The sequence below is a fragment of the Typopeltis vanoorti genome, chromosome 3 (assembly GCF_054136105.1).
Source record: "Typopeltis vanoorti isolate ZY-2024b chromosome 3, IOZ_Tvanoo_1.0, whole genome shotgun sequence".
NCBI lineage: Eukaryota > Metazoa > Arthropoda > Arachnida > Uropygi > Thelyphonidae > Typopeltis > Typopeltis vanoorti.
Genome location: NC_143551.1, coordinates 5,973,120 through 5,999,270, shown reverse-complemented (window position 1 = coordinate 5,999,270; position 26,151 = coordinate 5,973,120). Strand labels below are relative to the sequence as shown.

Genomic DNA, 26,151 nt, shown 5'->3' with positions numbered 1-26,151 from the left:
TTCCCCAGTCATATGGTTGCGAAGAGCACAGCCACTAGGCTAACCGCGCGGACTGCACCGATTGGTATCCCAAATTCTACGAGCTTCAATGAATGACTCCTACACTAACACTAAAAGTACTAAAAGTTGTTGTACAAATAAAAAAAAAAAATCATTAGTGTATATTCCTATACATACTTTGTAGCCTGTTTTTTAGTAATGATATTTGATATTTTATTGATTTGTTTTTCAGCTATGTTCTTCGTTCTAAAATTATTTTACTTTGCAATTAATCGGAGCCGAGGAATTCCTCAAAATGCGGCTTTGTAAAATAAACCAAAGTTCAAAAGTATCGCAGTGTTAGACGACCTGCGGACCCATATATTGCGTTTCTTGAAGTGCGTAATATGACATTTTCCTAACCTTCTGAAATCGCAGCCATGCCAAGAAACACGAACTACTGGTATAAGCGGGATGTCTCGTTTGACACTTAAAAAAATAATAATAAATGACTCTTTGCAACGAGATTGGAAGGAATAATTCCTTTCGGTGATTTATAAACTTGTTGGAAAATATTAACACTTCCGTTTTTTTTCTGCAACTACTTCGCGCATGGGTATGAAGCGAAATCATGCAATTCATTGTTGATGAAATCGAAGCATATGACGTCAGAGAAAGTGATGTCTGCAAGATATAACGAATCTGAATTTGATGTTTTGCACGGCTACGGCATGACAAACACTTTTTATTTTTATTTTTTTATGAATAAATTTACAACCACCAGGAGTGCTGAATAAATAGAAACAACAAAAGTTGCATTTTGCTGGGTTTTTTTTTTTTTCGGCGTTTATTTTATGTATCTTTATAAAATGTGTAAATTGGTTATCAAACAAACTTTGCAGACACCATTTTTTAAAATGAATAAAAACAGACAAAATATCTCTTTCACAGCGATGATTGAAGGATGAATCCCTTGGAGGGTAATGGATGGCAATGCTGAACCAATGAAGTTTAACTGAGGTTCGGCTGTTCCCCTGGGGCGCAGAGATTCGAGGGTTTTGAGTTCGCTCTCTTAAGGTTTTTGCCTTAAGGGAGCTATTTGAGTCTCCGGAGAAAGTGTTTTCCGGCACGACCCGCTGAGGGGCTTGGTCGGTGAATGCTATTCTTCGGAACGGAATATGAGCGGTTCTGCTCCGTGGTGGTGTGTGGGTGGAAGGCCATCACTGAGTGGAGCCACCGCTGAGATGGACGGTCTTTCGCCCACGATTGAGTGGCCTAGGGATCGTCCGAATCCGAATTTTTAGAGTTGGCTTTACTTACACATCGCCAATGAAGTTCTAACTGAGGCTCAGCTATTGCTGTTACCCTCCTGCCATGAACAGAGCTTTATATTGCTGTTACCCTCCTGCCATGAACAGAGCTTTATATAGCTCAATAACACTATCCTTACACTGTCCTCTACAGATAACGGGGAACATGAAAAGCATTCTTGCTTCCCCATCTAACCAGTCCTTTTAAGGATTAATTATCATATTGTTTAAAAGAAACGATAAATAAAAATTAAAAAATCAGTTTTTCAAAACTTTAGGTGAGATCAGAGAAATGTTTCTACATACGGAACGAAGTTTTATATTCTTCTATCGGAAGTGGAATGAGGGGGGGGGGAACAAAACTGCAGGGATCGTTTACTAGCAAGCGCATCTAATGATTGAATCTTTTACTGACTATAAACATATTGTTTTCTACGCTACAGTTTCCAAAAATGAAACTATTTAAATAAAACATTGAAACTCAAAAATCAGTGGAAAACATAAGCGAAACGAAAAGAACATCTTCGTATTTCTTCTTGTCAAAAGAACACTTTCATTTTCGAAACTTTTTTTTTTAATTTAATTGCGTGAACACTAATTATGATAACTAAGGTTAGTTCGAATGCCTGGAACGAATGGACTAAGTTGGTGAATGATGTAAAAAATGCTCCCTACATTGATAGATTGTGGATTGCAGAGGTTGGTTGATAGGAGGAGAAGAAGGGATATGATAGAAATATTTAAATTACTAAAAGGTTTTTATAAGATTGATGCAGGGGAAATGTTTCAGTTGTGTGATAGTGATGGAAGAACAAGAGGTCATCCCTGGAAAGGAAAAGTGTGGCTAACAAGGGTGTGAGAACGAGGTTTTTCACTTGGAGGGCGGTGAATGAGTGGAATGCATTGCCTGACTCAGTTGTGAGTTCTTCGTCTGTAAATGAATTCAAGAAGAGATATGTTAGATATTGTTTTGATAGTTTGGGTCTCCCGCGATGAGTGTACTGACTCCATGGAGATACCCGTAGTAATAATAATAATAATTTTCATTCTTCTTTATTTATGGCTAATTAGTTGTATAAATGCTTTTTTGAAGTGCCTTTTTATGGTAACTTCTCATTCTTAAGATAGGAGAGGGAGGGAGGAAGGAATGCAGATAAAAGTGCAGGTGGCTACTTTTAATGGCTCTGACCCAAGTATTGTGCGTTTTATCTAGAATGGTAATGCTGAATAGTGATCTTTCCATTTCCTCTGGGTAATCTTCAGCTTGCTGGTCAATTTTTCACTTCCATACATATACAATGATCAAATATTTTTCTTTTAAAGCTGATTGCAATGCTTCATGGTGTGGGTGCTTCACTTTATTTCTTCTTCACGGCCTTCCTCTACAGTGATCTTTTGTCCTAGGTAAACATAGGAGGTTACTATATCAGTTTCCGTTTGTACTGGCTTTTCGGTGATAAATTTATTATACATTTTTTTTAATTGTTTTTATTTTATTTTTATTTTATGAATTTATTATTCATTATAAATATTTATTTTGTCTTGGTTTGTATTTAAACCTTTCTGCATTCAATGCACTGATCATTTGCTGAAGTCTCTTTAACTTTTAGAGTGAATGCGAAAGCAATCAATGTTTAACGTGGTTCCATTTCTTTGCAGTGGCGACGTACATGTCTCCCGTCCAGACTCACTGCATCAACGTGGACTATTACATCAACGACGAGGGCATCTCCGACAACTTCTCAGAAGAACGCTGGATGAGATTGCGTAAGTTCGCCTTCCATGAGATTGTTTGTGTGTTTATCGTTCTTCGCAGGTCATTTCAGCTGCCCCCCCCCCCCATTCTCATTCTTCTCCTCTTCCTAACAGAAGGGGGGGGGGGAATAAAATGTCTTAACCAACAAAATGCTCTTTTTCTGCCCGACTAAAAAAATGTGGTTAAATATTTTCAGGATCCGCCTTCTTCATTTTCTTCCATAACCCACGATCAGTAAGTGAGCAGTGTCGAAGGGGTCATACACCCCAGCAGCACTACACGAACGCAGCAATTTCACTGAAACAGCGATCGCTTGACCGTGAATGACCCCTCCGTAATTATTACCTATTGAAGCCCTTCGTTCGAGCATCGCCCCAATTATACACCGCGCGGTACGAAGAAGAAACAAAACGTGTGATTAGATCTTGGCAGTGTCGACAGAAACAAGCGACGTTTAAGACGTCAGGGTTAAGGCGAGTCAGTAATGGGGTGGGCTTGTGACGGTGATGCCATCTTGGCTGTAATTTTCGCTCTGATGTTTTAAATCGTGGTGGTGAAACAGCAGGGGGTGGATCATTGGTGGCCTTCAATAACCCCTTTGGTCCAGTGGGTGGAAGAAAGTCGAGATTTCTCAGCCTTCAACTTAGCATCATGTCAGTATAAGCAGCACTAATATCCTTTTTTTTTTTTTTTTCGTCGTTTATTTTTGGCTTGCATTTAACGTCTTTTGCATCGATTTTACTCGTAGGTTTTTACTCTTCCGTTTCTGTGAGTAACACAAGAGCGAATCGCCACCCACGAAAGTATGGAAGTGACAGGCTTCATCTTTCTCCGAAATGGATCACAGACTTCATTCAGTCCATGTTTACTTTGCGAGGTTTCATTGGTCAAGTGGGATTAATAAAGCGAATTACATAGTATTAAAATAATAAAAGAAATATACTCTTGGGATTCAGTGAGTAGGACTATGCCCTTTGGTTGGAAGTCTCGTCCACTATCGACTCAACTTTATCAAAGTTTCGTTTGAAAGTTAGAAGATTCGCCGGTCTAATAATCTGTATTAATAAACTGTTTTTAAAGAAAAGATCTCTAAAAATCTTTAAAAACTAAGACTCATTTTAATTAAAGTAATTATCATATCGCCATGGCGCAAACGTTCAGGAGAAGGTTGGAGGGAGAGATGTAATTGCAATTTTATCCTCCCTCAAAAATATGTCTTCACGTTTCTGCGTAGATGCGGACCACATTCCCCAGTAAAGTATTCAAAGATCATACGAAAGGGACAGCGTGATGCAAAGAACATGAAAATAGGCTTAGGTCGACAAATAATCGTATTGTTTCATTTTTCCATTATATTATTCCTCCATTAGCAAGGTCCAGTTGACTGCTCTTCTCTGACTGTATCAAGGTTCCAGGAAAGACGTCCTTTTGAGAAAGAAATGAATCTTCTCTGCTTTTTGGTCTCCTTTTTCTGGTGGTTCTTTATATGCTGATAAGTTCTTTATGATTGTTCTCCAAATTCTCTTCAACAATATTTCTAAGCGGTTTTCCGGCTTCGTATTCAAATAGATTCTTGTCGAATTCATCTTTTAACTAATTCGAAATCGTACTGTCAAGGGAAGGAATGCGGGGTCTTTTGCTGAATGCTTTTGAGAAGGTTTTTCGCGATCCCCAGTTTAATATGCAACAGTCGCAAAAATAGTTTTGTGGGCTGAACAAATGTTTTACGTTCTCTCTTCCTGGTGTAAAATATTTTCTTTGAGGAAGCCGTGTTTTCTTAGCATAATTCCGTTTTTCTCTTCTCAAAAAGCAGTGCTGTTTTGTGAAAACTCTTGCAACAGTCATGCAATTACTTTCAAGTCGTCAAAAATATTCCACTTCTAAATGTTTTTTATAACCTACTACTTCCCATCAACTTGCATGCATTTTCAAAAGTCACCTTCGCACTTTGCGCGTGCAATTAGGGGAGAATTAATTCTCATTCATTTTATGCAACAAAAATGCTTTTGTATGGGAATTTTGAAAGCGTCCGCAATAGGGTATTATTATTATTGTTGATTTTCATGCCAAATTTGTTGCAGCTGTTATTCGATTTAGTAGTGAATCCTGAAGACTTGCACTGGATGTGTTTAGAAGTACAACATCATCTGCATAAAGCTAAGTTTGACATCGCCAATTCTGATATCATCCCTAATGTCACTTTCTCTCTCTCATAACGTGATCCACATAAATGAAGAATAAGAGTGGAAATAATCTGCATTCTTGTCTTATCCTTGATTTTACATCAAATCATCTTCCTGTGTTTCCTTCAATTCTAACTGCTAATTTACAACTTAAATATAGACTATGTTAAATATAGTCTATATTAAATATATTAATATAGACTCAGAGAAAGCCATCAAAAGCCTGAAATGAGGAAAGTCAGCGGGAGTAGATGATATTCGACAATAAATGCTCAAGTATGGGGGTATAAGAATCTTACAGTGGCTGCACTGCATAGTTCAGAAGGCCTGGACAGAGAGACGAATTCCCGATAATTTGATTAGAGCTCTCATAGTACCCATATATAAAAAGGGAAATAAAACTGAATGTGAGAATTACAGAGGTATTTCCCTACTGAGTGTTCCTGGTAACATTTATTCAAGTATACTTGAGAAAAGGTTGAGAAGGATTGTGGAAGGTAAGATTGGTGAAGAACAAGCTGAATTCAGGCCAAACAGAGGCTGTCATGATCAGATCTTCACTTTACGACAAATAGTTGAGAAATCATTGGAATATAACAAAGATCTGTATTTAAGTTGTGTGGATCTAGAAAAGGCGTATAACAGGGTGTCAAGAGAGAAGCTGTTCAAAGTGCTACAGCTGTATGATGTCAGTGGGGCATTATATCAAGCAATACTTAGTCTTTATTTGAGAGTCAGCAGTTAGAATTGAAGGAAGTACAGGAAGATAGTTTAATGTTAAATCTGGTGTCAGAGAAGGATGTACATTATCCCCTCTATATGGATCACATTATGAAGGAAAGTGGTATTAAACCTGATATCAAAACTGGAGATTTTACTCTCAGCTCTTTAATCTATGCAGATGATGTTATACATCTAAATAAATCCGCTACAAGTCTGCAAGATTCCCTGACTAAATTGAATAACTCTTGTAATAGATTTGGTATGAAGGTCAGCAATAACAAGACAAAGACAATAGGCAGAAGCATTGAAAATATCAACTGCATTTTGAATGGAGAACAAGTAAAACATTTCAGCTACTTAGACACGATTTTTATTGAAGATGGTAAATTAAATATTGACAACATAATGTTGACAACAGACTCAACAAAGCTTCTATGGTAGGAAGTCGACTGAATAAATTTATATGGAATAAGAGAGAAATTAGCCAAAACACCAAATCAGCTGTATACAGGAGTGCTCAAACCAATTTTAACTTATGGATCTGAGAGCTGGGTTAGAAGTAAAACACTTGACCAAAGACTAGAGACCGCAGATATGAGAGTCCTGAGAAAGATTAGGGGCATGAACAGATGGCATCAGTGACAATGTTATATTAAAAACGAAAATATTAGGAAAGAACTTGACATTGTCATCATCCAGGTTAGCAGAGCTAATCTCAGATGGTATGGTCACTTAAATAGAATGGGAGAGGAAAGATTAGCAAAACAAGTGTTCTCTGTCAAGTTGTTAGAAAAAAGACCCAGAGGAAGACCAAGATATAGGTGGATTGATACTGCACAGAGTGCCTTAGACGATAGTAATATAAGATCTGATAATGTTGGAGTCTTGACAAGTAACAGACTGATTTGGAAGAAAATTGTAGATAGGAAGTTAGTAATGATGTAAATTTTCCATGTAGTACTGTCATATCCTGTACACACACCTTGAGGGTATATATATCAGGAATTTGATGATGATGATGATTGATGATGATGATATAGACTATGTATTCTCTGTATAATGCTCTATTCACCCCAGAATTGTTTAGGAAAGCTTTTCTCTGGGCTCCCTTTCGTGTGCCTTTTCCAGATATACAAAACTTAATTACTATTAATTACTTAAAAACTTAATTACTAATTACTAAAAACTTATATTCCTACTATTTTTCAACTATTTGTCGTAAAGTGAAAATCTGGATTCAGCCTCTATTTGGCCTGAATCCAGTTTATTCTTCACTAAGCTTCCCTTCCACACTCTTTCTCAACCATTTCTCAAGTATACTAGCGTAAATCTTACCAAGAAAACTCAGTCGGGAAATACCTCTGTAATCCTCACATTCAGTTTTATATCCAGAACATTTTGCCACCTTCCTGGTATTTATTTTCCATACTCTTACCAAAGTCTTCCTATGACTCTTGTTTGGCTACTTTTACACACAGCTTAGCTCTCTTACATTTTAAGAATTTGAAAGAGCGAAGGGAAATCTTCTTTCAAATCCGTACCTACTAAGAATTTGAAAGGAGAAATTCCGTTTAACGACGATTCTAAAATGAGGATAGCAATTTTGCTGGCAGAGGATTTGAATACGCACGTGCAGCAGGAAGATGCTGAGTGAAGAATTTTCGCGTTGACCAGAGGGATCGTAATAGAGCCGTGGAACGACGCTGCTGGAAATGGAAAAAGCAAGGGATGTGCGCTCGTGGGGGGGGGGGAGTGGTAAGGAAATTATGAATATTAATCGACATCAGTCAGACAACATCTGGATTACTGCGCGCTGATTTGGTTGCCTGAGATACTAGACTGAGTGAATACGATGTGCGGTGCTTAGTAGGTGAGAGGAGGGATGTGACAAGAGTTGGCGAGAGAAGCTTATGAGAAACATGCGGAGAAGCAATTGCGCAGTAGGAACAAGAAGTGATGCAAGTTGTATAAGTGTGCTGAATGAAAGGTGTATTTCTGGCTGAACGCGATGTTGAATGCTTTCACAGCGATGTTTGGTGAGACTGCAGTGCCTTCAAGCGAGATGACCTTTCACGATGCGTCTTGTGATTCCATGAGAATACGGATGCCAATATTACTTGACCATTCAAAAGCATCTCTAAATGCCTTTGAATTGAATCCATCAAAGTATTGAAAGGAGGGAGTAAATAAATTTTGCATTTGCGGATATTTTTATACACATTTTCATTTAACGGACCACTTCTTTACTGAAGTGCAGTCACGTTATTATTATTATTTTTTATTATTTTGACACCTCCAGGGAGTCCAAAGACTCATCGAGGGAGAGTGTGCCGACAGCATCGAACGATGGGTTCCCTTCCAACTACTAACCGCGCTCAAACATACTTAACTGAGCCATTAGTAGCAGAGGCTCTACCAATCGACCAACCTTCGTCACTTGTTTTTATTAAATGATGTACAGAGGTTATTGTAAGATTTACTAACACTAAGCAGCAACACTGCAGCTTCTTATTATAATGAAACTTTGTGTTTGCTTCCTGGAGTTAATTCGCAGGAAGGATTAATTCTCGCCGTTAAATTCGTCCCTATCTGATAGTACGTCCTGTACGACTGATCAGCGAAACGTTATCAAACAGTAACAATAACAATACAGTAATAATCTCGACAAGTCCTCCAGGCACGGACAACAACCCTCACTTTATATCTTAACGATCTCAACCGACAATTCCGGCTATTCTAAATAGCAATTAATGCTTTCTTTAAACTGCCCTCCTCTGAGAACACGGAGTGAAACACTTCGGGGCACTTTAAGGTTGTTAATCTCCTCGGAACACAACGCTCGCACTTTCCCTCCTCGTAACGAAACCTCCTTCTTTCGTTATTGTCACTCTAATCCATCCCCCCCCCTCCATCTTCTCTTCCCCTATTAATCGGCGGAGTAGAATGCAATTCTTTCACAGCCAGCAACATCTGAAACACGACCCGGTTTCATTAACTCGAAGAATGCGGGTCAACGAACCGATGAATTTGGGATCTGCTTAATTTATATGCAAACAGAAATGCGAAACGAAAAGACTTCTCCGGTTTTTGTTGAGTGGGTGCCTTTCCCTTTCGTATTGTCCATCGACTCGATGAGCATGCGTGCTGCACTTACCAAGCGCGAATCTGGTGAACTTCAGGTGTGCTATGACAGCCTTCCGCAGCAGTTAATTGCGACGGTTGTGTCCCGACCTTGTGCAAGTTTAGTTATTTAGCTGTTCACACTGTTTACATGCTGCAAGTTAATCGTGCTTAAGTTTTCCTTTCCTGAAGCTTCCAATTTCACAACGTTCAAGGCAGCAAAATGTCGAAGCATTAATTGCATCAACATGGAACAGCACCAGTGGCGTTGCTAGAGCATTTGCTACCTGGGGCGATCGCTAAGTTTGCCGCCCCTCTCAATACACACAAAAAATATGACGAAAAGTCAAAACGATGTATAGGGTAAGGTTCAGAGTGTCTCCCGGGCCGGACGCCACTGAGCAGAACTCTGCAGTTGAGCGTGGAGATATGATTTAATTTCTTTTTAGCAGATCCATTTTATTAAAAAAATAACAATAAAGACTGTTCAGAAATAAGCTAGGGTTATTAAACTTTTCTAATAATCTTATTCTTCTTCATATGAATTGTTGTATTTCGTGCATGTTAACGCCATAACCAACGCAATTGACGCCGCTGTAAATGAAAGCATCGAGTTCTATTCAGCAAAAGCTTTCGGTCGCCTTTTCACGGCACGGGTGATTTTATTCAGCATTTTGCACACAGAGATCCTGATTCTTATTTCGCAAATATCTCGAAATCGAGCAGTTTTTAATGATAAGCAAACTTCAGATTTGTATTTAGTGGATTGCGGAATTTCATTTCATTTCATTTCTATCCATCAAAAACAACTGCGTGTGTGCTAGGGATTGTTCATCAATTACTTAATTCTCTTTTTTTTTTTTGGTGTATGGTAGTGAGGGGGGGTTGTCCTTTTCTGATAGTCAACGTGGAACCCAATACTGCATTTTGAAGCTGAATCAGTTGCTTTCAGATCAAAACAGGAAGAGTAACGAATTCAGCAACGAATTGGGAAGGATTCAGCAAGGTCGCAATCATGCGGAAAACATAAATTAAACATGGACATAAATTATCGCATGAGAAAACTTCAAAATGGATTTCATTTATGTATTCAGTCGATCTTCGTGAAGCTTTTAATCCATTATTTGCTGTGTAATGAGTATCACAAAATCTTCGTGCTTTTCTTTTCCGTCCTACAATATTGCGTTAAGAATTTCTTATCCGACAATTTCTCGTTCTGTTGCTGCAATGTAAAGAAAAATGTGAATCTTCCGTATGACGGACATAGATGCGGTGCAAACAAATTCCACACTTAGCTTGCATATCGATTTGTTTATTACTTAAAACCAACCCCTCCCCCTCTTTTTTTTTTTTTTTTCGATTCTTACTGTGAAAATACGTTCTGTTGGAATTATCGGCTCAAACAGATGGCTTATAATAAGGTTTTCCCGGTATTTTCGAATCAACTTTATTTACATGTCGATTCTGTTGCTAATGAAGAATATCTCTCGATATGAAGCTTTGCAAATGGATGAAAAAATGATAACACTCGCTTCAAAAGTTTTTCATCTTTAACACGTAACATTTTACTATGCAAACAATCATATTTTTTTAAATAAAACTGATTTCCGAAGTTCGTTGTTCTTCATTTATTTATGAACAACCTGGTCAGCCTGTTTATGGACAACCAGGATGCTGTTGTCCGAAACGATGGCCTGATCAGCGAACCCGCTGTGGTTTTAAAAATACGATCACGTGCATAAATGATTGCGAACGTCTTATAAGACACCTGGGAAAAAAAGCACCACGTCTGGTCTGCAGAGCGGATAATGATTTATCATTCTCTTAGTGCTAAATGTGCTTCAGGTCATTCGTGGGTGGAATAAATATAAAATAAAAATAAAAAACCTCAGAAAATAGTGTACTTGCATTTCATCAAAAATTAAATACTTTACCAATATAAGCTATCTGTTACCCTGACGTAGACACACAAAAAAAGGGGGGGGGGGGAAACGACTCCCTGCATACTGAAGTGGACAAATTTACATTTACGTCACTGAACAGCATATGGTCATTCCCGCACACCTCACAGGGTTTTGAGAGCGAAGCCTTCTGCTAGAGGAAGAAGCGGAAGGATCCCAAATTTTACCCGTGTCCGTGGCAGGATTCGAACCCGCTGAGGGTTTGAACTTGAGGCCGGCCTCAAGTTGGTGGGGATCTCCCCCCCCCCCCCCCCCCTTGAGGACTGAAAAAACATAACATTTCGATGAAGGTTATTTTACCTCGGAATAACGAATGCTCTAACAGACCACACTGAAATAAAAGAGCCTCAATTCTGAAAATGAAGTTATGTACTGCCAGTTTAGTCTTGTGGTAGAGTCTGCTGATTATTCCAACCTGCACCCAACCGTCTATTTTATATCTGAAGGTCTCCAAACAGTAATTCCGAATGAGGTTAAGAACTTTGTTTGATACTCAGTTTAACGATGAAATGCATCAAACTGTGGAGTGTCGCCGTTCACGGATAATTTCTGCAAAGTTCTCAGCTGAAAACTCTCAGAACCTCTTTCTGTGTGTTAATATAAAATGAATCGCAAACAATGTAGACGAAGGGTATTTTACTTCGGACTATTAGTTTTTCAAGTACAGTCATGCGTATTTGAATGTCATCAAATAAGAGACGCACGATAGAGAGGCTTCCTTATTACAATCTGCGAGAAATACCAACACGAAATACCTGTTGTTCTTCTCCTCCTTCCCAAAGCGCAAATAAGAATGCGAGCCTTCGGATACGTGCTGCCTGCGGCTTTAGTGGTAAAGACGGTAAGTGCCAAAGAGACCTCTGCTGTGTAACAACCGGGTACTTTTGAATTCCACGACTCAGGAACCAGGATTAATACCGTGTGAGGGAAAATATAATACAGAGAATACGCCCTTAACAGTAACACACAAGAGTAGAGAGCATGGCTGTGGTGTACTGTATAACCCTCACAGTATTAATTCCAGCACAGCCATGCGTGATTGAACAGGGAAAGCATTGATGAATTATGGACAAAGCATTCATGAATGAGAGATAGTATTCGGAAGAGTCTGATCATTACATAATTGTTGTCGCAAAGATGAATATAGCCGGTAAAGGAGCAACGCATGCAAGATGGGATCTATAGGAAAATAAATAAATAAAAATGATAATAAAAGAGAATCAATCCTACAATGAAAGGATCATTTGGTACATCTTATAAAGTGGCCAAAAGCACACAAACTCAATTCGCCTTTCAAGAAGCCTTTTATCACATCTTATTTGCTCCTAATGGAGTAAATAAGAATGCGAAGTTCCACGTGAGTTAGACACACCAAATCAAAATCTGATAACCAGTACGAAGTAATACCGATGTAGTTATCTTGTGTGGTGCATTGTGATCGTATTCAGTTCGTCGGCCTTCCTAATTTATTACAATGGCACAACGAAAATTGGAGTTCACTGACGATTATAAAGTTTTCTTCAAGGCGCAAATGTGCCGATTTTTTTACTGATTTTACCGATTGCTGAATATCACTGCGATGTTGCCCACATCGCAGTGACATTCAGCCGTGATCATTTCGATCCCATTTAGCCGCTACACGTAGATTCTAACTCCATTTCCTGCTTGAAATGACTAAATTTCCACTGCTTCCGGTTTCGAAATGTCTACCGAAATTATAACACAGAAAAGATTGTTTTGCAGCAACATTATTAGAGCGACGTCACAATTTCGTTTTGTCTAATGTCACCACTAAAATGGCTAACCGAAACCAAAACTGACGAGTCAACAAATTTTAGCGAAGATTCAAAATATTAAATTCTAATGTGCAGGGGCGAACGCTGGTCTTGAAATTCACGCTTGCTCTTGTTAACTTTCAGGGAGTAAGAGGTGTGATTGAAGTCTGATTAGCGGAATAATGAATTACTGACCATTTAAAACTATATATTTAGAAATTTATGTACATTTAATCATACAAATACAGCCTTTATTTTACAAATGATATTCTATCTTTTTTAATTTAGCTACTTGAATACAAATTCTACCCTACGGTTCTTCTTTATGAACTGGTCAATAACATCGTCATAAAAAGTTGGTTGTAACTTAATTTTCCCAACCAACACGCACACTTGTAAAGACTGGCTGAAGCTCACTGGCTAGAGCTACGTTGACTGCGTATGGCCTTGTGTTTAAGACGACGTGAAGGGAGAGGAAATGGCTATGCGCGCGCATGAAATCACAGTGCTACAGCGAGGACCTGGAAGCTCCTACAACCGAGCAAGCCAAAGTAGCTTTGATTAGACGAGCACGCATCGGCCTTCGATACACAACGCAAAGCTCAATTATTGCCGAGCAAGCTTAAGACGTCTTCGGTCTACAAAAATAAAAGCCTAAATGGAATGCTTATAAATGCATGCATTTATTAACAAATAAATAGTACTTCTTTCTCAAGGAATGAGCTTGCGCAGCAAGCATAGCAAGCATGGAGAATTCGCCCTTGCTAATGTGTTACATTAAGACACGGCTGACAATAACATTTTCAAAGACAAAACGATGCTGAGGTGCTACACATGTAAAATTCAAATTAAACTTAATAAAGATGGCTTCCATTGGACAAATAAATGATATTCTACTCGCATACCTTGCAGGCTGGGAGTTCGAAATGCCCTGTGGCATATTGTTTGTAAATAACTTTGAATAACGCATTCACAAATCATTTGAGATTATTTTTGATTCCAGGTGCGAGACTAGTTTATTATAGACTAATTCCCCCCTCCCCGAAATGGCTTGGGGGGGGTTAGTCTGTATAATTAGGCTTCGGGTTATGTAACTTACAGTTCATCCACTGTACCATATTATTCTTATTATTATTTCATCATCATCATCAAATTCCTGCCATGTACAGGATATGATAGTACTACATGGAAAATTACATCATTACTAACTTCCTATCAGCAATTTTCCTCCAAATTAATCTGTTACCTGTCAAGATTCCAACATTATCAGATCTTATATTTCTGTCATCTAAGGCACTTTGTACCGTATCAATCCATCTATATCTTGGTCTTCCCCTGGATCGTTTTCCTGCCCACCTGGCAGAGAACACTTGTTTGGCTAATCTTTCCTCTCCCATTCTGTTTAAGTGACCATACCACCCGAGATTAGCTCTGATAACGCATTCCTTATTGTTATTTAGATATGAGATTTCCACGTATCGAACGGTTAAACTTATTTTCCACATAAACAGTAATCTCACCTAACCTTTCGTGAATGTAATTATCATTAAAAAATAATAATAAAACCTTCAAAATTTCACCACTCAATATATTCAAGTTTGTAAAAATCTATCCCAGTTGTTGTAGTACAGCTATGCACTCTGTAATAAATTAAAAAATAGATTGATTGCGGTGTTCCTCTCTGTTTAGAGAATCTCTTTGGAATGCTTAAGTCATACTTATCCAAAAGTGAGGAAGAGTTTCCATAGTTTTTCTGTAAAAACCTCGATCTCCGTGAGTGTACGTATAAGAGAAGGACAGACTGAACTGCGATATTCATTGGGCCTTAATTTCCTTTTATTGGAATTTAAAAAAAAAAAAAAATCAGCTAACGCCTTTTTATTCTCGTATACGGGAGTAGGCGAAGCCATTTAGCCCTATCTAACTTTTGGAGACTGAGTGAGCAGTTCAGTCTCCACTGGTACCAATCAGAGATAGATGGCCCAAGGCTATCACTAATTAAGCGATACACAGTGAAGAGAGACGGCTCAAATGTGCCGCCATCTCGTGGTCCCCTAACCCTAACACAATGTATTTAATGTCTGAAAATAATGTGGGTTCTACGGTCGATTTTCTTGAGTTTACGGGACGAAAAAAAACCCGAATTTCCGGGATGAAAAACCCGCTTGCCCGTGCCAGAGATCGACTAACTCGGGAACCGGTCGAAAAAAGGCTTAGAAAAATTTCCTCTAGTCGCCGACTAGACTCGAAACCAAGTCTTCCTTCGTGCGGCCAAGCGCCGTGGTGTGCAAACGCCACATCCACTGAGCTACACAGGCTCTCATTGAAATTTTATTGAGATTCCATTTGAATCTCAATAAAATCCACAGAGTTTCGCACAAGAATATCAAATGATAATTATAACGTGATGGCAGTTGCGTGCTCTCTCCGCACAGATTTGGATTTTTATTTTGGTTCGACGACCGAAGCAGCTTAGAACTCAGCCTATGAGGCCCTAGTGTTATGTCAGCATTAATCGCGTGTATTCTAATGGCCGATTTGTCTGTCTTGCAGGTGGAACTGGCTAACTCGCCTTCACTTGCAAAGCCCGATAAAGGTTCTCCCTCTCCCCAGACAGGATTCGAACTTAGGCCCATGCAAGCAAAGGGCATCGTCCAACCGACTGAGCTATGGGGGCTTCCTTGCCAGCTCAGCTCGCGAAGATCACGAAAGGCGGAAACCTGATACCTACCGATTTACAAAAAAAAAAAAAAAAATTAATTAATTAATAATAATAATAATAGTAATGATTAAAGATAAAAAGTTTTGCCTATTCCTTTTGAAGAAGGAAAAGGCAGTAGATGATTTTTTATTTATTTATTTTACAATGCTTTTATTGTTTATGATTGTATGAGGCTATGAAGAATATTTTTTTCTTAAACATTCTGTCTGTGTTTTGACGTCGATAATATATAAGATTTGTTCCCTTACACTGATTTAATGCTGATACTCAAAAAGCATAGAGAGAGAGAGAGAACTACATAAATATATATTTATCATGTTTTTAACTTGATAAATATATATTTCAGTGAATGGTAACCAAAAAGCTATATATAAACAGAGTTTTGTATATAGCTTTTTATAGAGATTATTAAAACATGAAGAAGAACAGACATTTCAGGATAATTTTTTCTTTTGTAACAGAAAAAACATAACGGTTCAAGGTGACTTTCAACTACATTTCTTCTCCAAACCATATGGGTATTCAATGGGTCCGGATGTTAAATTTGGCTGGAGTTCTCTTTCCTTGTAATAGTGATATGCAATAGAGATTATGTTTTGTAGTTTTCTGCATAAGTTCCACATAAAGAGTTACACTGTCTCGGTGATTGATGGATGTTAATTATCTATTGCGCATTTAAGGTAGAAGCTAGCTATGTGTACTGCAGCAGAAAAAAGGAAGTTACATATTCTGTGTCTGTTATATGCATGGAGTATACAGTCTTCTAGGCAATGTGGTTGCAAGTGCTAGAGGCAGTGTCCAGGGAATAGATGACAATCTCTTTGTTTGCAGAACATTTCATATAGCGTCAGAAGGTGTTCCGAGTGTCTGAAATGTTACAGAAGAAACAAAGGTGCGATTCATCTCTCATTTGGAATTTATGGAGTAGGAAGATGTTGTGCCATAACTCCCACTATGTTTCTGCATTTGCTCTTGTCTAGCATGATACTTTTATTGCACATAGATCCCATTGAAAACAGAATGGCATATGGAGATATGTACATGATGACGAAGGTGAGGATGCATTTTGCAACGGAGGAGGTTGGATGCACCGACGTGTCACAAATGGGTCACTTGAGGTTTCAGGTGGTACGTGTCATCTGAAGTTTCAGATGACCACTTCTTCCTGCCTTTCTTCGAGAATATATACCATTTCGTCACACATCACGAGACATTTGGATTTTCAGGTGGCACACCTGAAAGAGGTGCGTTTACCGAAATAATTCTGATTGCTTGAGGTTCAGTGATATTCGGAAACGCTCTTTAATGGTTGCCTGCACCTATGATGAGATTTTGCACTTTTCCAGTTGAAGAGAGCGACTCATATGAAGGAAGACCACTCGGAGGATTGTAAATTACCTGAATCCTCTGCCAGATGATTTCAGCACGTGCTCGAAAATTGTTGCATGGGATTGAGATGAAGTGCGTTTGTTCTAGTGGAAATGTGTCGGTGCCTTTTTCAACATAAAGGAGAAAGTATTGAGAGATGGTTAATAGTTTTAAGGTGTGCAAAGAGTGCAATATTATCCCTGACTTGCATAACTACAATTTTAAGATTGTGAGGTTAAGTCATTTCTCGAAAGATATGCTCATGTGAAAATTGATATGTTCTCCTGACTGGTTTTCCTGGTTGCCAGAAGAAAAATTCGGCTTTCTGGGAGGAGTAACCCTTCTACTTCAGGCTAACTCAATTAAAAATTCCTGAGAAGAGTTCTTCGCGTCCTACATGGGATTCGAATTCGGGTCTTTTTAACCAAAGGGCTTTTCGAAACCAACTGAGCTATGCGGGGTGCCGTTAGATAGTTGCAAATGCTTCTACATTTCTTCCAGGTTGGTTTTTAGAATTGGAAAACGAAAAGCAATTGAAGTTCTGGACACTGGATTAATCGGACTGTAGGATGTCAAGCTTCGAGAATAATTTGAAGAGGTCAGACAGAGTTGGAGAGCAGTAAATGCAGCAGATGAACATCGCTTAATCGAAATGAAATATTGAAACCTGGAATCAGACGGGGTCAAAAACAAAGGATTCTAAATTAGTATTATCTTGCATGCTTATCAGATTTCACAAGGGCACGAGTGTCATCACAGAAAGAATCGTTAAGAATGTAATTTGCATAGTTAAGGTGGACTGTGTTTGGCTAGAGTCGTAGTTTGGGGTTCATTCAAATATAGGATGCTCGGTCAGGTCTAGCTGTTTGTAATTAATGACGTGCGCCATTTATATCAGCCTTATGTGGCAAGTCTTGGCGAAGCGGATGAGCATTTTTTTTTTTTTTTTTTTGTAGGGATTGTGTTTTTTACATTTTAGTTGAGCGATTTTTTTAAGTTTTTGTTTCAGACTTTTTAAGAGTAGTGATACTGTGATCACTTGTTGTACTTTTTATGGTTCATTTTGTGATAGTCTACAGAGATAGTTGAGTTTTTTCCTCCATAAAACTCGGGAGTTTGCAATAGAAGAAATATACCATTTCTTATCCCGCACAACAGGAGAACATGCGAGAAAAACATACGCAGTTAACATATAACACATGGGCTTGATAGCATTAGTTGCTTCGGATATAATTCCAAACAACCTAAACCAACTCAAACTCATGCTGTGAGTAGTTGATTAGGAACATGCAGCGAGGCGCCCATAATAAACAGAGCACCCATCTCCTTGCCTGACCTTGACATACCACCACTGAAGTAACATACTTTAGTAACATACCACCGCTGAAACACTCCCCCCAGAAAAAATCCTGCTGCATACTAGGGTATTCAGCAGGATTTTGCACTCGATGAGGCAGGTGCGTTACCTTTAGGATTTCTCCAGTGTAAGGCTGGCAACGGGCCTACATATCGTTTCCAGAGGACTGTCGCCAAACATCACGGAGTGAGTCTCTGCATGGATTATTCCTTTCGGCTCTAACGATGTAAGTTCGAATTCTATCTAATGAAGCCGTCCTGGACTTCGTGACTGATGACGCCACGTTTACAATTTCTTGATAGACATAAAAATACCTTCTGTTGACTTATTGATCATTATCATGCTTTTAAAAAATAGAATTTGAAGATTGAACGAATACTAAATGACAGAAAAGGAGAGCCCAAGATTCTTTTCTTCGTTGACACCATTTGATTTAAAACCAGTCTGATTATGTGCTATATAGTATTATATGCTATATAATACTATATACTATAATGCTATAATATATTATTATTCGCATTATACTGTAATGCTAATAATAATGCCATATAGTATTATATTGGCTGTACAGGGCACAGTTTTTGAAAGGTCAATTTAAGATTATGAGCTATTACTAAGGGTTTTTTTTATGATTCAGTTTCTCATACTTAAAAATTATGTTTTTAGACTTTCTTCTTCTCTCCTTCGGTTGCTCATGCTCAGAATTCTTTTTTGAACGATGTTTAGTTCATTATTATTATTATTATTATTATTATTATTATTATTATTATTATTATTATTATTATTATTATTATTATTATTATATTCAGTTAACAGAGTTCCTAGTCAAAAAGAAACATGAAACAGCATAAAGGCCGAGGATCAAACACATATCGCATATCGTCGTAAATTGTCAGATGTCCCTAAAAGTGCCGTTTTCTGGAACTGAGATGGTGTTATATCTAGGAGGCTCAACTTTTCCAGATGTTTCATAACTGTTCTTAGTATTGCTCTTGGCATAACAACTTGGCATAACTTGTTATAACAACTGGAACTGTTACTGATTCCTTGCTCCAAAGTCGTTGAATTTCAATCTCCAGATCCCTATACTGGGTCAGTTTTTCGTGCATTTTTCTGCTACTCTACTATTCCCTGGTAGTGCCACATCAACAAACCGCACATGCTGTTGTCGACTACAATGAAGTCTGGCATATTATGTTCCAAATAGCAATCAGTATGAATTTTCAAGCCTCATAATATCTTGGCAATTTCATTCTCGATAACTTTTTCAGCTGTGTTTTCAAGGGGTTTTACAATTTGAGAAACCGCATTTCCTACACAAGCTCCAGCTTTTACTGCCCGATAATGCTTGTGTTTATAGTCTGTATAAGCAATCTTGCTTCAAGAACTAATTAGATCGTCCATTATCGTTACAGATCTTTTCAGTCTTTCTCTTTACTGCATTCTGTTCAAGTGCTTGTTCTTGAGCAGCAAGTATCAGACCTTCCGTTATTATTATTATTATTATTATTATTATTATTATTATTATTATTATTATAAAAATCAGCTAACGCCTTTTATTCCTTTATAGAGAGTAGACGAGGCCTTTTATCTAAGTTTCAAAAACAGTGGCCAATTCAATCTCCACGGGTATCTAATCAGAAAGCTGGCCCAAGACTATCACTAATTATAAGAGACAACCGACAAAGAGACTTGCAAACAATTGTTGCCCTCTCTTGGACCCTTACCCTAACAGGATATGTTAGGGTAAGGTTCTGCTTCTTCTTCCATTAGACATTTTCCCGTAATCTAGTAATAAACTTCATTTATTTTTCTAGACAGATCTCTTGTTCTACTCGTAATATTGCTTTTTCAATTTCCTTGCGCCTTTTGTTTAGATGTTTTTCCTTATCTTTCCTAACCTGTCTCTGGGAATCTGCACTCAGTTGTCTAATCCTTTCTTCGTTTCTCTGAAGTTTCATTTTTCTTCTTTCCTCTGCTATTTAAATAGCTTCTTCTGACAACCATTTACAATCTTCCTTTCTTTTTACTTTACTTAGAGTCTTCTTTCCTGCTTATATGATTGTATATTTCATTTCTTCCCACAGTTCTTCCAATTCTCTTCCTGTCATCTCCAAACTTTTTAATTTCTTTCACTTCTACTTTAAATCCTTCATTTATTACTTTCAAATTAATTCACCTATCAATAATTTATTATCTGTCCCACAGCCTGCAGGTAGTGTTTTAGCTACTTGGATAGAACTCCTCCACCTTCTACTGGCAACAATATACTCTATCTGATTTCTGTATTGTTTATTAAGCGAAGTCCATGTGTACAATCTTCTCAGATGTAGCTGGAAGCAAGTGTTTGCAATAAAGGAACAGTTCTCAACACAAAACTCCAACATCCTTTCTCCTGCTTCATTCCTCAGTCCTAAACCAAATTTTCCAGTGATGACTCGTTCTTTTTCGTATTTTGGGTTACAAAATACATTTTGTAACCCAAAATGTATTTTCTGTATTCTCTTCTAACTATGAATGCTACTCCATTTCTTCGAAGGTTTTCATGTCCAGAGTAATATGAGTACATCATGAAATCATCGGTATCAAAGTGTCCCATTCCTGTTCATCTTAGTGATTTTTAAAACCTTAAGTCAAGTTCTTCTCATTTCTTTCTTCACCAGTTCCAGTTTTCCTTGTTTACATATTTCTTACATTCTATGTTCCTATTTTATGTAAATCAGCAAAGCGGAGGCGTCTTCTTCTGAGATTAACTCTAACAAAAGTTGAACTTCCAGAAGGCTTTGATCCAGCTTCATCATTCTTGTTAACTTCGTTGGAAGTTCCTCTCTGCCCTTTCCCAGTAGCCATTTCAGGGCCTTCCAACCTAGGTGTTCCCATCTTCCTGCACTATACATTACAATATAAACCTCTGTTTATAAGATTATCTTATGACCATAAGACGTTTATTACATCTGCATAAAGGCATGTGTATATGAAACTTTACCTTCCTTATTTGCTAAGTTGGAACCGATATGAACGCCAGTTGCAGATTTGTATGGTTGGTAAATAAAATATGTGGACTCATTTTCGATTGCTGCATGACATTAATAATAATTATTACTAGTCACAAATTGAAATCAAAGGAAAAATTGAAGTTTGAATCTCCCAATAGAAATGTCCTAAACCTTCGCGACTAAGCAGCTCAGAAGAAAAACAAAATTCTTTCAGTCGTTGAACCTTACATCGACGTGTTAAGGTGGCTAGGTAAACATAGTAAATATACTTACATAGCCACAGAGTTGTTCAGCGGAGCCGTGTGTGTACGCAGATTAGTCATACAACGACTGTAGTTCGTACATTTAGTTGTACGACTATACTTATATGTAATTTTTATGTACATGTAATTTCTATATATATTTGTAAGACTATGTTCTAGCATTCTTAAAAGGATGCTAAAATATAGTCCATATAATCATATCACGACGCAGAGTAATCTACTTACTTAAATGACAAAGCAATTTTTGAAAGGTACGTGAAGAAGTGACCTTCAAACTTGAAAAACAGACCGAGACGGCCTGACACTACGCCCAAGTTTGTGTCATCCACCTCAACCGTAAACATTTGAAGGCCAACGAACCGGGAAGATTGTCCACTCTGCTGTACATGTGCAGAAAACACACACACACACACCGGTTTGTTGTCCTTTACTGGAAGTAAAAAAAAACGAAGAGGGAAAGCATTCCATCATTATCTATGCCCGAAGGCTGGGTTGCTCTTCTTCCGTGTTCTGAAGGCATATCGTGATGTACTCGGCTTCACGGCTCACCCTTTACCTCCAAGCTCTTTTTACAATTAAACCTGCCCCTTCCGTCGCGCTGAATTTCGACAATTTCAGATGTTCGTTCATTCCTGCTTTTTAAAACACACACACACACACACACACACAAAGATTAATTTTTATTAGCAAGGGGTATGCCAACATAAAAGCAATCTTCTTTCTTAATCTTCCCTTAGGTCTCAGACCTGTTGCAATGTTTATTGCAATCCATTTTTCTGCCGTTTTCGTGGTCTTTGAATGGGTCTTCTAGTATTGGATTTCCATTTTTCTATTTGTCTGATTATGTTTGCTTTTTGGAATTCTTTTGATCCGTTTTTGCCATTCCTTGGTTGTAAGCCATATCAAGACGCAAAGTATTTGTATTTTGTATTTTTTTTTTTTTTCGTTTCTGATTTTATTTGTTTTTCCTGCAATTTTTCTATGAAGTTTCATTATTGCAATAGTGTTTAACTGTTTGATCTTAACTGTTTCAGATACATAATTTAAAACTGGTCTTACTATACTTTATATGTACTTGCCACAGTTGCAATATTTAAATTTTTATTTTTCCATATTGTTCTGTTTAAACAGCCAGAAATTTTGTTTACCCTTAAGCGAATACTTTTTCACTTCATTTTCAGTTATATTTCTTCCAATTAATGTGAATTCCTAAGTATTTAAAATTCATCCCTTGTTCGATTATTTATTTCAAGCTTACACCTGACCTGCTGATTACAATGTTTTGATGTTTTCTATTGCTATTTCCATATTATATTTTTGGCAAATCTGTTGGAAATGAAACATTTCTCTTTGTAAATTATCTTCTCTGTTTGCTGTCATTACTACGTTATCTGCATCGCAGATTACATTTACTATATTATTAACAATCTTTATTCCATTTAACTTCTTATATTTTATTTCATCCATTCACAGGGCCGCATTTATACTGTCGGAGGCCCTAGGCGCAACATCATTATGAGGCCTCAAAATATTAGCATTTTTTTAGTTTATTGAAAATAAAAGTCAACATTTCCATAATAACTCATTTTAATAACACAATACAACATTGGTATATTTGCATTTTTAAAAAAAGTATAAAAATAAATGAGTTCAAATTTAAATAAAAAAATTAATAACTAAAAGTTTTTGTTTTCTGGCTTTGGTTTTAGCAAATATATCTATAATGCCATCATAATTAATCGAGTCCATTACATCTGATTCAATGCATAATAACGAAAGGTCACGTGTTTTATTTTGGTGCAAGTTGCTTCTTAAATAATTTTTTTATTCGTTTCAACACTGAAAATGAGCGTTCAGCACTTGCATTTGAAATAGGCATCGTCAAAGATATTTTTAAAATTGTTTCTACGTTCGGAAAAGTAGACCTTAACCCATCGTTTATTAATTTGTACATATTTTTAATTGAAGAATTTTCTTCCTTATCATTATTAAAAATTGCTTAACTTGATCAGTAAATTTTGCTGGATCAATATCAGTCCCATAAGTTTGTAAAATTTTATTAATACTAGTCTTGTACTTGTCTTGATCTATATCTTCCTTCAAAAAAATGTCAAACATATCTAATATGTCGAAATAGCTTTTTGTTCTTTCATTAATTTCCAAAATTAGCTTAACGCAAATTGACTTAAAAAGTGTTCACAGCGAAATTTTCTTTCCCATGTAATATAATCTCATTGTTAGATTGTGAAACTTCGTCACTCATTTTATTTTCCCCGTTTTTTAACTCTTTCCTTTTCATCTTTAAATTTTGTCTTTAATCTGTTAATAAATTCGCTTCTTCATTTACAGAAGCAAAACTATTTCTTATATCTAAAATAAAACCAACTAAAGATTGTAACAAATTATTAGCAAAAAATAAATCCGTATCGGGATCTTGTAGAGATTTACTAGTAGCACGTATTCGTTGTAAAATTTTGTCCCACATAACTGTTAAAATTGCTGTTTCTGGTTTCTCAAAGTGTTCAGCCAATGATGAGCTCTCTAATTTAGAAATAGGTTTTTCATGAGGAGAAATGGATAGTTCAAGTAATGCGTCTTTAATTTGTTTATATCCACGTTTCAACGCCAATATAGCGTCAGCTCTTGCGGACCACCTCGTTTCACTTAGTCTTTTAACTGTTAAAGATTTTTTTTCTAAATGTTTAAGGAGTAGACCCCATCTTCTTGTTGAAGATGAAAAGTAATTACATGCATTTTGAATAAAACAAAAATATTGCACTGCTTCCGGACAAGATTCCGCGGCATAGTTGCCAATTAAATTTAAGGAATGACTAGAGCACGGTAAATAATGTGCAGAGGGACTACGTTTTTTCATCCTAGCTTGTAAACCTGTATAGATATCTTTCATATTGGCAGCGTTATCATAGCTTTTGTCATAAGCTTTTGTCGTTATCATAGCTTTGCCCTCTGCATATTTTTATATCCAAAGATGATTCTTCTGTTTTTTTAACACCACCTCTTCGAAATATAAGGAATTATGTTGTGTAATACTGATGAACCCGATAAATGTTTCTCTAATCAGAATTTGCGGCAACATACCTAAATATCATAGCTAGTTGGTCATTAAAGGCAATGTCTGGGGTTGAATCGAGTATTATTGCAAAATACGCAGCTTCCTTAATTTCTGATATTAATATTTCTCTTGTTTTTTTAGCTATTGCTGCTATGAATTCATCATAAGTGTGGTAAGAAACATAATTCGATCTGCGAGAACCACAGTTGGCGTACATTTGGATGCGATGTTTTAAAAAATCATCGAATTCACTTAAATAATGTAAACGCGATAAATAAGTTCCTCAAGAATCAGAAAAAATATCATTTGTATTTCCTCTAAATACTAGCCCTAGTTTACCCAGTAACTTAATGGTAGCTTATTCTTGTTAAAACCACTCTCCAATAATTTTCTTTGGGTTGTATTTGTTTGATCAATTCAGAATCAATTCGACTATTTACAGAACTAAAATTTAAAAAACATATAAATAAAATAAACAGTTACTTTAAAGGCTAAAAAAATACAAAAATAGAAACAGTAGTATCTTGGTTTTGTTAAAATAAACGAGTAACAGTAAAATAAGAATAATAAATAATTTAATTGAAATATATATTCTTACCTACTGCGACAACTACTTCAAACATATAATTAGGTATATACACTTGTATACAGTATACTGCTTTACAAATACTAGCCAAATAAGGCAGGGCGCAGGACATATATGGCGCAGACGGTGAAGCTTGACGCTTTTCATATTCCCTGTTGTCTGTTTCGGGAGCAGTGATGGGAGAGATTTGTAAGCTATTTTAGCTCGCCCTGAGTGGGCAGAGGTGGTTATTCGTCGTTGGGTGTTAGGATGGCCTTCGGTCTTTTATGTTTCCAGTGATCATTACAGTCATAGTTTCCGGCTTGCTATATTAGTTGGTTTGGATGCGTAGATGTCTTCATAAAGAATTTTTCTGCTAGGGAGCGTAGTAATGGAGAGATGTAGGGGATATTTATGTCCCGGTGGATCTGGGCATTTCTGATGAACCACGGGGCGTCCAGAATCATTCGCAGGCATTTGTTCTGTAGTCTTTGTAGCTTGAGGATGTTTGTCTTGCAAGTATGGCTCCAGGCTGGGGAGGCGTATATGATTGTAGGACGGATCACTGTCTTGTACAGTAGTATTTTGTTTCTTGAGCTTAGTTTACTGTGTCTGTTGATCAAGGGATATAGCTGGGCGATAACTTTTGAAGCTTTGGTGCATGTGCTCTTGATGTGGCTGTTGAAGGATAATCGCTTATCGAGAAGTATTCCGAGGTATTTTGCTTCAGTTTTCCAGGGAATTTTAGAGTTGAACAGGGTGATGTCTCCTTTCGGGGATGCTCGTCTTCTTGTGAAGAGTATCGTTGTACTTTTCTGGGGGTTTAATTGTAGTCGCCAGTCTTTAAACCATTTTTCTAGATTCAGGATGGTGTCTTGTAGTTTTTTGGTAACGAGATGTGGTTGGCGAGATCTGGCTAGAATAGCCGTATCATCTGCATAAAGGGCGATGGTGGATGTGAGAGGATTTTGAGGATGTCTGCCATATAGATGTTGAACAG

The 26,151-nt window shown here is 37.3% G+C and overlaps 1 protein-coding gene across 1 annotated transcript in view; it reads left to right on the top strand.

Annotated features, from left to right (window-relative positions):
• The window catches only part of LOC150107881 (claudin domain-containing protein 1-like), a 153,611-nt gene that overhangs the window by 40,596 nt on the left and 86,864 nt on the right, over positions 1-26,151 (top strand). The window contains exon 2 of the mRNA XM_090415408.1: positions 2,949-3,056. Within this exon, the coding sequence (XP_090271534.1) occupies positions 2,949-3,056 (108 nt within the window). The remainder of the gene's footprint in view (positions 1-2,948; positions 3,057-26,151) is intronic.